This window comes from Crinia signifera, chromosome 5, assembly GCF_055691185.1.
Source record: "Crinia signifera chromosome 5, ASM5569118v1, whole genome shotgun sequence".
NCBI classification, from domain to species: Eukaryota; Metazoa; Chordata; class Amphibia; order Anura; family Myobatrachidae; genus Crinia; species Crinia signifera.
The window spans coordinates 208,109,155-208,124,542 of record NC_139221.1 but is presented as its reverse complement, the minus strand read 5'-3'; the positions used below and the strand labels follow the sequence as shown (position 1 = coordinate 208,124,542).

General features: G+C 44.6%; 1 protein-coding gene across 1 annotated transcript in view; it reads right to left on the bottom strand.

Annotated features, from left to right (window-relative positions):
* AMPH (amphiphysin) overlaps nt 1-15,388 on the bottom strand; it is a 187,111-nt gene that overhangs the window by 52,108 nt on the left and 119,615 nt on the right. Inside the window, exons 10-12 of the mRNA XM_083188470.1 lie at nt 13,151-13,292; nt 6,784-6,912; nt 4,957-5,070 (exon numbers count right to left, since the gene is read on the bottom strand). Coding sequence (XP_083044596.1) covers nt 4,957-5,070; nt 6,784-6,912; nt 13,151-13,292 — 385 coding nt within the window. The remainder of the gene's footprint in view (nt 1-4,956; nt 5,071-6,783; nt 6,913-13,150; nt 13,293-15,388) is intronic.

The following is a 15,388-nucleotide window of genomic DNA, read 5'->3' as shown; positions in this document are numbered from 1 at the left end:
TAAAATAAAGTTGTTTTTTTACATTTGGTGTAAAAAATCAGGAATTTTATTCTGAGAAGGGGCATGCTATTTTTATTCATGTGCTTATAGCACATGAATATATATTTAATTTAAAAAAATATATATATTTTTTTCACAGAGCAGCCAGCAGGGGGCCGGGAGCTGAGAGACGCTCATTAGATATTCATATATTCACTGCACCCGATCATTACATGCACGATCAGGTGCAGTGAATACCTGGTCCCCTGCTGGCTCTCCCGGGGGGGCAGCCTGTGCTGCCTGGCTCCCGGGGAGCCCACCTCCCCCCCACATACGTTCTGGGGCAGGCAGGGAGACTTCCATCTCACTGCCTGCCACCATCCTCAGGCTCCCTGCAGGGCTTCACACTCGCTGTCAGGGGCAGCGAGCCCCAGCGACATTGAATAGGGGGGACAGCGAGGCTCCGGAACACGGCGGGCAGTGGCGAGTGTGCAGCGAATCCTAAACAGGATTCGCTGCACGCCGTCAATATTCTCATTGAATACGGCCCTTAGAGGGAAGGAGAGTGCCGACACCCTGTTAATATATTGCTACTTTCTTGGGAGTCTGGACTACTCTGGTTCGGCAGCCCCTTCCAAACACCGCAGTATAAGAGCACGGTTACACCATCACTTTGAATTACAGCCTTTACTATATCAAGTCCATACATTTTTACTTTAAATTTATCAGGCATTTCTCCATTTAGAGTACAGTACCATATAATTTTCTTCATTATGGTAGTTACACTAAAGTGTCCAATTCAGGAGGAGTGAGCCTATTCAGAGACAAAAACCATAAAACCAGCCATTTCTCTGCAGGAAATCTACTAAGTCATTTTTCAACACCAACCTTTGACCAAAATCAAATGAGACATACGGCAGCCTGGCTGCACACAATGTATTGCCCAGTTATTGGGATGACATGATAGGTCAAGTGATGTTCTGGTTGGGTAACCTAAATGTACGTTTCAAAGAGATTCATAATGAACAATTATGTTCTGATGTCCTGAGATTGGAAATATTGAACATTAAATAAAGTACAATGTTGATCGCATCTTGTATATTTATAAAATACTGTAAATCCTGACTATAAAACTGCTGATGGCTGCAGGAAATGTTGGCTAGTATTGAGCTGCTTAGATTGGAAATATAGCCAGTAAAAATCATGCAGTCGTCATTTATTGTTCCTCATCTGGATGGAAATAAAACGTATAGGACCGAAACTTAGTTTTGCATATGCACGTGTATGTGTCCACACTGTACATGCTCCACAACTGAGTGTAAGCATGTGCTTGCAAAGCAGATTCAAACTCAACAAATCTTTACTTTTGGCTTCAGACTGTTACTCTAGTCTCCCAGATTCTAATCTTTACGTTTTCCAAAATCTGAAGTACATCCTTCCCCTACATGTACCAAATGTGACAAATAACAAGCATCTTTAGGGGCTAGCTCAGGGAAGAGAGAAATCTAAAGTGGAGTGGCTGCCGCCTTCATCAAGATAGTATACATTGGAACACATGAGTGAATCTAGGAGGGCACCAGGGTGAATAGTGCTGCTACTTTGTGGAATGGCTGTTCTTTGGAGTTAGAGAGAGAAGACAGGTGTAACCTCTAACCTCCGGGAAGAATTTATAATAAAATAAAGACAAGATCTGTTATCAAACTCTGTTAATTTCAAGAGTTTCTAAATGTCAAGGTACATTCTGTGCTGGAAATTTAGCGAAATTTAATGAAACATACTGTAGACTGCTGCTTATTTTAATATTTTTATGCTGCTATGACAATGTTCAGCATTTATCAAGATGACTATATACATTTCAACAATAATTGTACAAAAGTCAGAATAGTGGCCTAATTCAGTAACAGATGTAGACTAATGAAAATTGCTATTATGTGATTATCATTAATCTGTGAATGCCCACACGTGGTAGCGCGATCCTTAAAACTGAGGTCGCATTTAGAAAAATGCAACTGCCTGCTAAGGGCCGGTGGGGTGTGGGGGGGGGTGGGGGTGTTGCAAGGGCATTGACACGGCAATGTGGAGACATGGTCCAGACAACGCAGGCGGGTGACTGTGTGATGCCACATGCAGCTTCTGCGACCAAGGTAGGTAGTTCTTAGTTTGGATATATCAAGTAAGGAGCCATTATCATGTGGTTTCTTGCTGGTTAATCGTAGACCCAATTTAGGCTAACAGTGGTGTGGGGTGCGGTGCCCCTGGACTGGTTGGGCTGGGTTGCTCTACTGCAGCACGCCCTTACATTTTATTAACACTTTTTTTCTTTTCCTCACTAACACTATTTCTTTAATATTTTAATTATATTTAATTTTTTTTTTCTCTCTCTCTCTCTCTATACATAGCTTCAGTTTCTTACCACTAATATTTATTAACACTATAGTTTTTCACTGGTGTGCCGCACTGGGCTTCCTAGCTTATGCTACTTTTTTGGGGTGCCGCACCCTGCACCTAGATATAGCACTAGGGACCCCCAATATACAGAGAAGCCTTGACGTGCGCAGGTATATGTAACCAATATCTCTGAATTCTATTATCATGTAGTGTTCAAGATTGGTTACTAATACTATTCAGTGAGCCGGGGGAAACTATGGGGGTTATTCTAGTCCATTCTTTCTGACAAAATCCTTCTTAGATGGACAAAACCATGTGCACTGCAGGGGGGCAGATGTAACTTGTGCAGAGAGAATTAGATTTGGGTGGGGTTTTTCTTCAAAGTGAGATCTATATTGAAGTGTAAAATCATGCAGTCAGTATTTTCCCTGCACAGAAACAAAATAACTCACCCAAATCTAATTCTATCTGCACATGTTTCATCTGCCCCCCTGCAGTGCACATGGTTTTGTCCATCTAAGAAGGATTTTGTCAGAAAGAATGAACTAGAATAAACCCCTATGTCTTGTTTAGCTTCTGCAACCAGAAAGATGGCAGCCTTGTGACTGGCTTTACAGCTCAGCTGCACAGCCAGGGGGCTACCCTTCACATGCGAACACTACAGTGTATAGCAAATCTCAATAGCAACACGACTATAAGATTTTGCAATGGCATCACTGGGAGTTTTGCAATTATTTGCAAAATTACAACGCAACCTGAATTAGGCCCAATGTATAATTGTTAAAAAAATATAGAGTGATAATTTATTTTTTACCAATTATTTATATAGCGCACCTTTCCACAGCGCTTTACAGAGAATATTTGAACATTCACATCATTCCCTGCCTTAGTGGAGTTTACAATCTATATTCCCTACCACATGTACACATTCATTCTAGGGATACTTTTGTTGGAACCCAATTAACCTACTAGTATATATGTGGGAGGAAACCGGAGTACCTGGAGTAAACCCACGCAAGCATGGGAAGAATATACAAACTCTGCACAGTTATGGCCATGGTGGGAATTGAACCCATGACCTCAGTGCTGCGAGGTTGTAATGCTAACCATTACACCATCCGTACTGCCCCATTGTGCATTTGTAGTTTAATAAAGATTTTATTCTATTATAAAATTACAGCCAAATCCCTGGTACTGATTCTTATTAATAATGGAAAAGTTTATATTGAACATGCACTAGGCTAATTATTTAACCCTGGCTCCACACCTAGCAGCAGAGCCTAATGCCATTAATCTAGGGGCCATTTTATTAAATCCATAGAGGGACAGGGTTCATTATGATACTGCTTCATAGGAGTCTTCCATACAGAATATAGGCAGGGGTGAGTTAGTGATATTGGGCCAGATTCTCCAAGCTTCAAAAGTGATAAAATGGAGATTGATAATCAGCCAGCCAATCAGCTCCTACCTGACATTTTTCAAACACAGTCTGTGACATGGCAGGTAGGAGCTGATGGGCTTGCTGTTTATCACTCTCCATTTTATCACTTTTGAAGCTTAGAGAATCTAGCCCTTATTAAGGTGTGGGGAGAGGATGGGGAAGGAGTAACACACAGTCATATTCACATTTGTTTTCTTTTCATATTGAAGCCTGAGATGTGTTCTCTAATTCATCTAGTACAGTGCAAAAGCTGTGCTGGGGGCTTGGGTGTTCTGACCCTCTCCAAAAAGTGAAGGAAACAGTTTTGAGGTCACACCCATGACTAACTGAAAAACCACTAGCACGCAGCCCAGCACCCTGAGTCACAGGTGCGACTATGGCCACTAAAGGGGCAGCTGCAATGTACCCACTATGAACTTGGCTAAACCTGTGTATGAAAAATATTTTGCAGCTTAGCCATTATGCTCGTAAATGAGCCAATGTTTGCCCCACATACCTCCTGGCTGGCTGGAGCTGTAGCATGCGGCTATGACTGTCTTTGAGGGGGTAAATTCCTGCATCATTGCCATTGGGGAACACATGCCCCACACTACATACTGCATGGGAGGGGGACTATGGGGGACTATGCCCCTGGACCAAAGGAAAAATGTAGAAAAATGTAAGGGCCTCGATAACAAGCTGCTGAATTAATATAAAATGATTTAATACTATATTGTCTAGTGATTTTTTTTCTTCTTCTTTTTCCCCCCATTTTGTTATATTTTCTTCAACTGCGTTTGGGGAATTGTAATTCTATGAAAAACCGAGAGCAATCTGTTACTTGCATCCTGCGGAAATGTTTTCGTCCGATCATTAGACTAATCATCATTGCTGCCCGTACAGAAGGCTACCTATGCAGCTAACAGTGGGAAATCATGACGTCATACTGTACATTATTGTTTTTCATGTATGTCTTAGATCACTGCATTGAATATATGACATGAGATTGCCACGTTTTGCCACCCCGTAACTCTTCTATATAGACAGCAATGTTACTCTATCACTAATATGAGACTACTTACCCTTCATTTTATGCTACTTTCCTGCAAATATTTGTGTGACCTTTGCTTAATTGCAAATTAATATTTTTATGAACCATACACACATACCTGGGACATCGGAGAATGAGATTGTGTTATCCCTGCTGATATCATTTCTGGTTTGAAAGGATCAAAGTCAAGATCTAGCAAAGATTCTTCTTTCTTCTCTTCTGCAGCTTCATTCTACAAAGATAAAGTAAATATAAAATATCCATCTTAAACCACGCGGCCAACATACCCATGTACAGTATGTAGATCATCCTTGTATTTGTGCCCGGCTGCCATATTTCTAACTACATACAGTATGCTCATTTCTCATTTAGGGCCAATTCTCTAAGCTTCAAAAGTGATAAAATGAAGAGTGATAAACAGCCAGCCAATCATCTCCTGTCTGACATTTTCAAACACAGTCTGTGACATGGCAGGTAGAAGCTGATTGGCTGGCTGTTTATCACTCTCCATTTTATCACTTTTGAAGTTTAGATAATCTGGCCCTACAGTCTGTGACATGGCAGGTAGGAGCTGATTGGCTGGCTGTTTATCACTCTCTATTTTATCACTTTTGGATCTTAGATAATCTGGCCATTACAGTTCAGGACTATTCATGACCAAAAGTACAGTATGTGCGTCTTTTATGCAAACAGGAAAAGGTTATTATGGGGATATATTGTATATAAAGTAGGAACAGAGGGGAAGATGAAACACTGATCAACAATTCAGCAAACTTAGAAACCTAACCAGTAGACTTTTCTGTAAAATCGATGTAAACTCTCTGATTTCCGTGGCGTCACTTACCCCCTCCCACCCGGTACTGCGCTTACAACTTAGGGGCGTGGCTTCTTAGGATGGGGGAATGGCTCGGCAGGAGGTAGTGGCTATGCTCCCTGAACCATGTTTCCATCACTCCGGGGGTCCGGGAGAAATAGGCTGCCCCAGAGACTGATTGTCTGTATGGTGACTGGAGCTGGGGGCTGCACATAATGTTGCAATGCAGCATCAGTCTCCTGCAACTGAGCAGGAACCAACATATTGTTAGCCATGACCCCCCTCCCCCACCTGTAATACCACTGATTTATCTGGTAATCACAGAATCTGTACATAGTGGGGCTGGTGCAGAGTATTGTGCTAGTTGGCATAATGTATCTTGTGCAAGTAGCACCAGGCTTGCAGACCTGCGTGGAACTAGTATTTAAATGTATTTTCATTAAATAGAACACCAGTGGGATGGGGAGCTCTTGTTTAGGCAGATTACAATAAACGTGTGCAAATGCAAACTTATGCAGACTGGGGAAAAGAAGCATCTAAGCAGGGTCATGGAGAAAAACTGAGCACATGGGGTGTTAGAGGGGTCACAACCAAACCCTGGGTATGGCCCTGTCTTCTGCTGAAAACATTTACTAAAAGGACTATGCATGTGCTTAAGGGGGCATTCCTCCTCCGCCAGACAAGGCTGGGCCTGTGTACCTACTACCCTGCTCATACCCTTCTTGGTGCTCTTGCATAGAAGCCTGAGAAAGCCAGTTCATTTATGAGAGAGAGAGAGAAAAAGAGAGAGAGAGAGGCGGCACTCATGGACTTACACATATGAGATACAACACTCCCTCTGTGTTGTCTTAGCATAGGGAGTGTTGTATTTAATTTAGGAAGGCACCGGATATCATTCAACTCATTGCAATTTGCTCTAGGAGTTCCGAGCATATCGCCTCTAAAATATATAGTTCAGGAGTGCACTCGCCAGTCTTCATAAAGTATTCTTTATTTTAAAATCATTACAATGGCAGGAATCACATCGACGTTTGGTCCTCTGTCTGGACCTTTGTTAAGATCTATCTATCTATCTATCTATCTATCTATCTATCTATCTATCTATCTATCTAGACAACACACACCACCTACCTGTGAAGGGGTCGTCACATTGATCTCAGGGACAAAATTGTCTTCAAAGAAGCTAATAATATTTTCTTGTTGCAGTTCTTTGGATGGAGTGAGCTTAGGTAATGGTGGTACAGGAGGGCCTTTTCTTAGCTGTAAAAGGAAATTAGAGGTAATATTTAACATCCTTCTGTTGGTGTACTCATTATCTAAAAATAAGGTTTAATATGATTAACTGACCATAGTAATTTATAGCCGATCTATTTATAACCTTTGTGTGACAGCCTGATCTGACTAAGGGCCGAATTCAGGTTTGTTTGCAAAAGCAAACTCCTTCTTTAATGGAAAAAAAACATGTGCACTGCAGGTGGGGCAGATGTAACATTTATAGAGAGAGTTAGATTTATGTGAGTTATTTTGTTTCTGTGCAGAGTAAATACTGGCTGCTTTATTTTTCACTGCAATTTAAATTTCAGTTTGAACATACACCACCCAAATCTAACTCTCCCTGCACGTTAAATCTGCCCCAACTGCAGTGCACATGGTTTTGTTGTCCATTAAAGAAGGAGATTGATTTCGCAACCAACCTGAATCATCCCAAAATAAAGAAGAGACGTGTCCTCATGCAGATAGCCTCAGTACTCCAATGTAACTTAGTGACTTTTAGATTTTTTTCTAAAATTGCATCCTATGCACACCACAGTCCTAGTGTCACACTACTCAATCTGTACCAGAGCCACCAGGATGCAGGGCCTATAGTGGGTTTGAAAAATGCAGAACCGTACACCTTGTCCGGCCACAGTAACTAGTAAGGATCATAAGGAGACTCATCAGCAGTGGGCACTACAGGCTTCTCTATGGCTGCCCAACCTCTATTGAAGGATTATGAAGGACAGTCACTTCTCTCCACACTCGGCATGCTGCCCAGCCACTGACCGTCTTGACTGGCCACAAATTAAAGTGCAGGCAGTTATTGCCTTCATTATCTGGTAGTGCAGCAGGAGCCTGTCCTAGGACTAGGACTAGTTACCCTGCTGTTCACCACCCACTGACGCCACCCATATCAATAAGTGGTGTATACGGAGCTACAGAAACACAGAGATTGACTTGGCTGCCCTCCCTGGCACTACCTCCTCCAGTCCCTCTCCTTTGGAGGTGGGTAAGAGTGTGCCATTATTTGAAAGGAGCACTACTGTAGGCATTGTGTGAGCAAGGGGCACTAGTATGTGGTGTAATGTGAACAAGAATGTGTTACTGTAGGGCATCATTTTAGTTGGGGGTACTATTGTTTGGCTATGCCCATTGCTTGTGAGACAACTCCCCTTTTATGTCACACAATGTTCCATTAAAGTGTATGGGAGGTAGTGCCCTAACATATATAGATTGTAGGGGTCACCAGACATCTTAGTACCGGCTCCACCTAATAGGAGAGGGAGGTGAGTTTCACCACCTCTCAAGGGGGTGTGGTATAGGAGCCCGACAGTCGGCATCCCAATAGTCATTAGCCCGACGTCGGGATCCTGACTGCCCGGACTCAGACAGCGGGGGGCCTCGCTGCACTCACCACGCTTGGGGCACAGTGGCTGACTACACTCGCCACCTATTCTATTCTCCTCCATGGAGGTCGTGGACCCCCATGAGGGAGACTAGCCGGTGGCTGTTGGGACCCCGAGTGTGTGGGTTTAAAGAGTCGGGATCCCGACGTTGGGCTAATGACTGTCGGGATCCAGACTATCGGGCACCCATCCAGGATCCCTCTCAAGGGCCATGTTAATTATTTAGCCACTGGTGACTAAATTGAGCATACACACTGAACAATATCAGTAAATGATATTGTTCAATTACATCACTAGAACCTGCTGAACATGCAGGTTGTTGGCTATACACAGTAGCTAAAAATGACCTACATGTTCAGCAGGTCAATTTTGTTTAGGGGGAAGGTGTCATTAACAAAGTGTGGGATCTCTAGTTATCAGAAAACCACCTCAGGTATCTATCCCTGTTTTAATCTATTTTAAATGCTGTCACTGCCCTATGGGCCAGATGTATCAAGCTTCAAAAGTGATAAAATAAAGAGTGATAAACAGCCAGCCAATCAGCTCCTACCTGTTATTTTTCAAACCCTGCATGTGACATGGCAGACAGGAGCTGATTGGCTGGCTGTTTATCACTCTCCATGTTATCACTTTTGAAGCTTGATACATCTGGCCCAATTATATCTGCTGCATCTTCTGCAAATACCTATGCTGGCTCCACGAGTCTTCCAAAAGCTCATCAAAGTTACTTAGCATACTGTAGCCTATATAGCCCTCAACCGCACCACCCCTTCATACAGCTCAAATCTCATATATACATTTTAGCTCTACCTCTGACCTGTACCTTGCCTCATCTCTAGCAGAATTCAGTACGCGTGACTGGCGGATGGGATGACGGTGGTCAAAAGAACAACCGTGGCATTGCGCTGAACAGGACCCCAACAGAGGCTGGGTAAAATATACTTAAGTTCTAACCCTAACCCTCCCTACCTGCATGCTAAACCCCCCCCACACACACACACACATGCAGCCTAACCCTAACCATCCCTGTTATTGCCTAACTCTAAACCCCACCCCCACAGCTTATCCCTAAACCTCCACCCTTAGTGTTTAACCCTGGCCCTCCCCCTTTAGTGCCTAACCCTAACCTCATTCTTTTAGTATCTCACCCTACATGCCCATGACCCCCACCCCGCAGCCTAACCCTGAGTCCTCCCTATTGCATACTCTTGCGATTGGGGTGCTTGCTGGTGGGATTTCCTGGCCTTGCCTACGACATTGCGAAGGTCAAAAAACCTCAGGGCTACTAAGATGCCAGTGGGCTCGCAGTAATGTGATGTTGCTTCTAAGGATGCAACAATCGGACTTGCAGTATTTTTCCCTCAGATGTCTCATGCAGCATTAACATAATGTTACATATTTGCTGCATCCACAGATGTTCCACTATAGATATGCTGTACCTATGTCTCTAGCTGTAACCCTTTTAATAATTAGAGTTACTTAAAAATACCCAGGTTCTCTAACTAAAAGGCTTTTTGCCCTTTCATGCACATGCCTTTTTGATCTGTGCCTTAAACTGCTTTTAAGGATGGACCCCACCTAATTGGCCAGAGGTGCATTCTTAACCCTAAGCCAAAAAAACACTGACATTAACATACCACTAATACATAACGCATACAAGTAAATTATATACTTAAAGCAAGTTGTACTGATCTGTCTAATCTACTGATCGGGACGGGAACTTCTCGGCATTATGCCCCACCCCCTAAATACCTGTGAATCATGGAACTCGTGCAGGTGCAGCAGCAGGAGAATTGGGGTGGTGGGGGGCATTGATGATGCTGCTGCTCATGGTTCTGCGCTGTGTGCGAGGCACTACTGGCACACAGCTAGTTACGGCCACACCGTTTGGTTTAATATGTATTTATACTTCCATATAAGCAGGTATTAGTATTAGATGGTAATGTAGAAAAGAAAATGTAAAACCAGAATATCAGTAAATATTGAATTATGCTACTGTAAACTAAGCGATGAAACCTAATCTACTGGTATTCACATGGTACAGTAGCTGGAATGCAACAGACTGCAGTACTATAAATCAGGCCAATTAGAATAATGCATTGATAAGTGACAAACAGAGCATATGGGAACCATAAACATGTCCTAAGTAATCCACGCATAAAATAACATCCCAAAGGTAAAATATGACGCATAGCAGTTATTATACTACGTCTAATAGCAGAACATATTTTTAAAGAGGAAGCTACTGAAATAAAGCAGAATACAGTAAAGTATACAGTAAAAGTCCTATTTCTACACATGCTCATCTTACAAATGTTCCATATAGATTTAAATAATAAAGCAACTCACCAAATATAACTCAGAAAACTTGGTAAGAGAAACAGCAATCACATATTACAAATTACTCCTGAATACTGCAATTCATGCAAAGATGTTCTTGTAACAAAATGCCATGCATAACCAGCATAGGGGCCGCACGAATATCTCTTCAGTGGTGGGAACTGGGAGGCAGCAAAGCAGCGACACAGAACCACTGTGAGTCAAGGGCGTGTCATGGGCGTGTCCGAACTGTTCTGTGCGATTCTGAGACATGTGTATGGAGGAGGGAAGCAGTGGCGTAAGTTTGTCCCAGTTGCCCGGAGGCAAGATGAATATCGGTGCCCACCCCCCCCACACACACACACAATGACACAATGTTATTCAAAATATATATATTCTGTTATGAAATATATATATATATATATATATATATATATATATACACAGAGAGAGAGAGAGAGAGATATTTAAGAACTCAGCCACAGAAGCGATTTTGATGGTTTTCAATTAAAGGTTTTAAACTGGCAGTGGTGGAGAGGTGCCCCCTTGAGAGCAGGAGCCCGGCGGCAGATGACTCCATTGCCTCCCAGAGTTCTGCCTCTGGAGGGAAGCATTCTTCAAGTGTATCTCCTATAATGGGGCTGGTGCAATTACTAATACTAATGATGATGGTTGAGTTATCTGGTCTGAAATCTATGGGAGGCACAGGTCTTCCACTTGCACACGTACAAGCCTCACATTAGTTGAATGAACGCGGAAATGTCAGAATCTTAGTGTCACTCCCTGGAAGGGTAACACCTGGAAGCAGGCTGCACACCCCTCCCCCCCCCCCCCCCCCCCTTTGTGACGCCACTGCCGTGGCATTGGAAATGCAACTTCAGTTATTTATTGCAAACCAAATATTTTTTATATCCAGACCTGTAAGAGAAGCTAACTGCCATATTTATTATGCATCAAATGTCATCAAAGCATTTGGGTAAGTCGTTCTGCATTGCCCACCTCTGTGTTCCATTGCTGTATATGAGGCCTCTTACCATAAAAGAATAGTAATAACTTTCCGTACAGGGAATAATCAATATCCACCAACCATGTACTAATCATTTTAAAGGCCTATACACACTATAATATTATCTTTCCAATCTGGCTGGTTCCAATTTCTGGGAACAAATTACAATCAACCATTTGCTCCCAAAAAGCTGGAAAATGGACAAAACCAGTCATCTGCATAAATTGATTTAACCAATTTGTCTGAATAACAATTTGTGTCTGTTTTCCATGTTAAGGAGCAAATGGTCAATTGTCCTTTGCTCCCAAAAACTTCCAGATTTTCATTTCAACCAGCCATATTGGAAAGATAAACTTATAGTGTGTATGGACCTTAACACTGGTATAGAGATGGTGTCCAAGTCCGGTAATAATAAACCTTATAAGTATGTCCTTATTTAGCTCTAATTCCTTCGGCATCTCCTATATATTTAGCCAGATCTGTAACTCAATCTGGGAGTGTGTGTATAACGCTGGGCGGAGTCAGCCAGTGAACTACGCCCCCGCCCAACGTTATACATACAGCATCCAGATACACAGATGTGGCTTGGCTACCTGCACACCCGCTACTCACATTTCCACATTTCACACCAGCACATATATTAAATACCGCCGAGACCTACATCTACCACGTCAGCGGCATCCCCTTGTCCGGTCCCTGCAATTCCGGTAGTCTCATGGGAAGTCGCGCAGGTACCAGACTACACAGCCTCAGAGTCTCGTGGGAACTGACGCAAGAGCACGCTCCATACACTGCAGGCGTCAACCCCCCCGGCCGCGAACAGCAAGCTCCTGGGACACTGACACCCACAACTGCAGCCGCCTACTACCTCCACTCACGCCAGGACTCACGGTACCCTCAAAACTTTAACGCCAGCACTACCGGTGGTACCCTTAAAACTTTAACTGCATGTCCGCACCCCCCCCTAATGGCATCATCTCCATCCGCCCCCCCCCCCTCGCTCCCGACAGCATCTCCAGCAGCATCTCCGTCTGCAACCCCCCACTCTCTCGGCAGCTTCTTCGTCTGAAACCCCCCCCGACCCAGCAGCATCTCCACCGCCCCCAACATCACGAGTGTATCCATGTTCGCACCTCCTTTAATCTCACCACACACCCACCAATCCCCGGTAGAATTACAATTATCACCACCACCCTCTCCCCCATATCCCGGCAGCATCTCCACCCGCCCCCCCCCCCCCCCCCCCCCCCCGATCTCTCGGCAGCATCTCTGCCCCCACCCCTTCCCACCACAGCATCTCCGCCTGCACCCCCTCCCACCAGCATCTCCACCCACACCCCACCGCCACTCCCCCACCCCCACCCATAGCACCCTACCCTCACCCTGCGTTCACAGGTTAAACAGGCAGCACCTTACGCCAGTGTGAACAGCATCCGTAGGGCGCAATGAATCATCTAGTCATTAAATAAAAGGCATGGTAATATTTTACACAGTTTGAGATTCTACATACCTGCGATGGAGATTTAGGCCGTGCTGGTCCAGGTGATGAGACTGGTGCTAATGTATGATTGGGACTTGCTACTGGGCTAGGTAACTGAGGCACCTCTTCAGGTGGAGATGGGGTCTTCGCAATGCGGAGTGGTCCAGAATCACTAAAGGGAAACACACACATAGATGTGAGATATATGACACATAAAAAATGTTCTTTTCAATTCTTGGGGTATATTTACTAAATGTTCATACATTTTTAATCATTTTAAATCAATCGAAATCAATCTAAAATGATGGTGTGTTTCCAGTGCTAAAACACACATTTACTAACATTTAAAAGCTTGTCTAAAAAAATAATCTGTTAGGAATATTTGTTTTAGAACCTGATACACAACATCGGTATAGATCTATTTTAAGTTGATAACAATTGGTGAAAATAGACCAGTATTCCATTACATGAGATAATTTTTTCAGGCAAAAAAATTGGTCTATTATCCATTTTTAGCCCGATGGTCATTATAGGGCTGTCCAATTATAGTCCTTTTTTGGGGGGGGGGGGGATGCGATAACAAATGGGATCTGTGATACTCTCTTGTGTTAACGTGTCTCCGCCGGTGGCATTTTGCATGGCTATGGTAGGAACATGAATTAGTCAGCAAGGGTTTTGGGGCCTTTTTTTTTTACATTTTATGAACCTTTTCCACCTGACCCGTAGCATGGTGATCGAAGCAAGCCTTGCAAGGGAACATGATACACTGCTTGTGAGTCCATCTGCTCAGGTGTCGCCACTGACACAAATAAAAACGTGAAAAAACTTGCATCGACCTAATCGTGTCGACTATTTCTACTGTAGACCTTGAGCTTGGAGACCTTTTGGTATTTGGTATGGCTAGACATTATCGACCTAATATACCACACCTAAATCAGCAGTATTAGTAAAAGTGTATGTCGGTCCCAAAAGTGCCAAGGTTCACATTTTAGCAAATATACCCCATAACCAAGTTTTTGATTAGTGCTTAGGTAATACAGTCATAAAAAGAGTTAGTACTTATATTCTATCATCAAGAATGATCTAGCAGGACATTTAGAGAACACTAAACTACAGTACTCCATGAGCCGGATGTAATCCAGTGCGAGGCCGACGTCCTTGCAGAATGCCCGCTGAAATCTGAGGCCAAACCATACCATATAAAACAGTGGTTCCCAACCTAGGTCTGCAAGTACCCCCAACAATTCACGTTTTCCAGGTCACCTGGCTGTTGCACAGGTGCGCTCATTATTCATTGACACATTTTAAAAGATCCATAGGTGGAGCTAATTATTGCAATAACGATTCTGTGTGCAGACCGGGAAAACGCAGGGCCGGTGCCACCACTAGGCAGGTTTAGGCATTTGCTTAGGGCGCCGGCCACTGGAGGGCGGTAGTGAGCTGCAGGCCAGCTACCGCAGAGGAGAGCCGGAGGAAGGAGAAGCTGCAGCAGCATTGATCTGCCAAGCAGGTTAGTGATATCCCTCCTCCCACCCGCTGGAACCCCCGTGTAAAACTTGCTGCCTCTGCCTGGTCATCAGCAGCCAGGCCAGCGGCAGTGTTCGGCGGTGGGCGGGGGCCACCCCAGCCCCCGCCACATAGTCAGCACTTAGCTGCCTGCAACCCCCCTTCCCCCCAGCTGGACGGTGCCCGCAGTCCCCCCTTCCCCCCAGGCTGGACAACGATCGCAGTCCCCCCCCCTCCCCCCAGCTGGACGGTGCCCGCAGTCCCCCCTTCCCCCCAGGCTGGACAGCGATCGCAGTCCCCCCCCCTCCCCCCGGCTGGACAGCGATCGCAGTCCCCCCCCCTCCCCCCGGCTGGACAGCACCCGCAGTCCCCCCTCCCCTGTAGCAGCCCCCCCTCCCCAACACCTACCCCCCCCCCCCCCCGGAGTAGTCTAGCGGCAATCCGCTACCCCCCCGGGCGATCAGTGCCCGTTGGGGAGAGGGGGCGGACGGGGGGTCGCCTTGGGTGCTAACAGGGCTTGCACCAGCCCTGGGAAAACGTGAACTGTTGGGGGCACTTGAGGGCTGAGGTTGGGAACCACTGACGTAAATGCCCTTTGAAAAACATCTCTGAGTTCAGCCGGCATCCCGCACGGCCGCAGGAATTGTTCTGCATTACATCCGACCCCATATCTTTTTGCATGATTGAAATCAATCATACTTGAAAAGCACAGCTAATGTGCTTTTACCTAGGGGTTTGCTAATCCACTCACCATCGTATTCT